Here is a 588-nt window from a genome sequence, read left to right as displayed (position 1 = left end):
TTGCAAGTTCAAAAGTAAAAGTCATTATTTTTGTTAAGATATGACGGTGTTTAACATGAGAAACTTATGATTGATGCAGGATTCTTTAGATGCAATGTTAAAGTGTGCGAATGAGCAATGTCCTACTATACTTTCGCAAACGGTGATCAGGGATGATGAAAGTGATCCAATCGCGGTACAAGACGATCTTCGTAATACATGCAAAGAGAAAAACCAAATCAATAATGAATTCATACATACCACTGTTACCGAACAAGCTGGTGCAGATATTGTTAACAGAGTCAAGTAAGAATTTCGTAATAATTTCGATATAAATGTGTCGATTTGTTTTCATAATAATTTTAATCCTTTTCTTTCCCTTTTTAAATCAGCGAGCTTAATTTAGCTGTTGCGGCGCATATATCTGATAGGATCACAGACGAGGTAATCGAGTCATTATCAAGAAGTTATAAAACTTTGGTAAGTTTAAAAAAAACTTTTAATATCATAGGCCCATATTTTGAATCTTTTTTTACGAATAAAAGTGCTTTTTAGGATATATAATATCTGTCTCTTATACACATCTCTGAGCGGGCTGGCAAGGCAGAC

The 588-nt window shown here is 33.5% G+C and overlaps 1 protein-coding gene across 1 annotated transcript; it reads left to right on the top strand.

Moving 5' to 3' along the window:
• Positions 1 to 79: 79 nt before the first annotated feature.
• Positions 80 to 459, top strand: LOC105461733 (leucine-rich repeat-containing protein 16A-like; the record flags this gene model as incomplete). Its single annotated transcript, XM_011708245.1, has 2 exons — positions 80 to 285; positions 372 to 459. Coding segments are annotated over 2 exons (294 nt in total), but the record flags the coding sequence as incomplete, so codon positions are not given.
• Positions 460 to 588: the final 129 nt, after the last annotated feature.

The sequence above is a fragment of the Wasmannia auropunctata genome, unplaced genomic scaffold (genome assembly GCF_000956235.1).
Source record: "Wasmannia auropunctata unplaced genomic scaffold, wasmannia.A_1.0 LD279427.1, whole genome shotgun sequence".
Lineage (NCBI taxonomy): Eukaryota > Metazoa > Arthropoda > Insecta > Hymenoptera > Formicidae > Wasmannia > Wasmannia auropunctata.
Note: the sequence above shows the minus strand (reverse complement) of the source record. Positions and strands in the feature narration are given on the sequence as shown.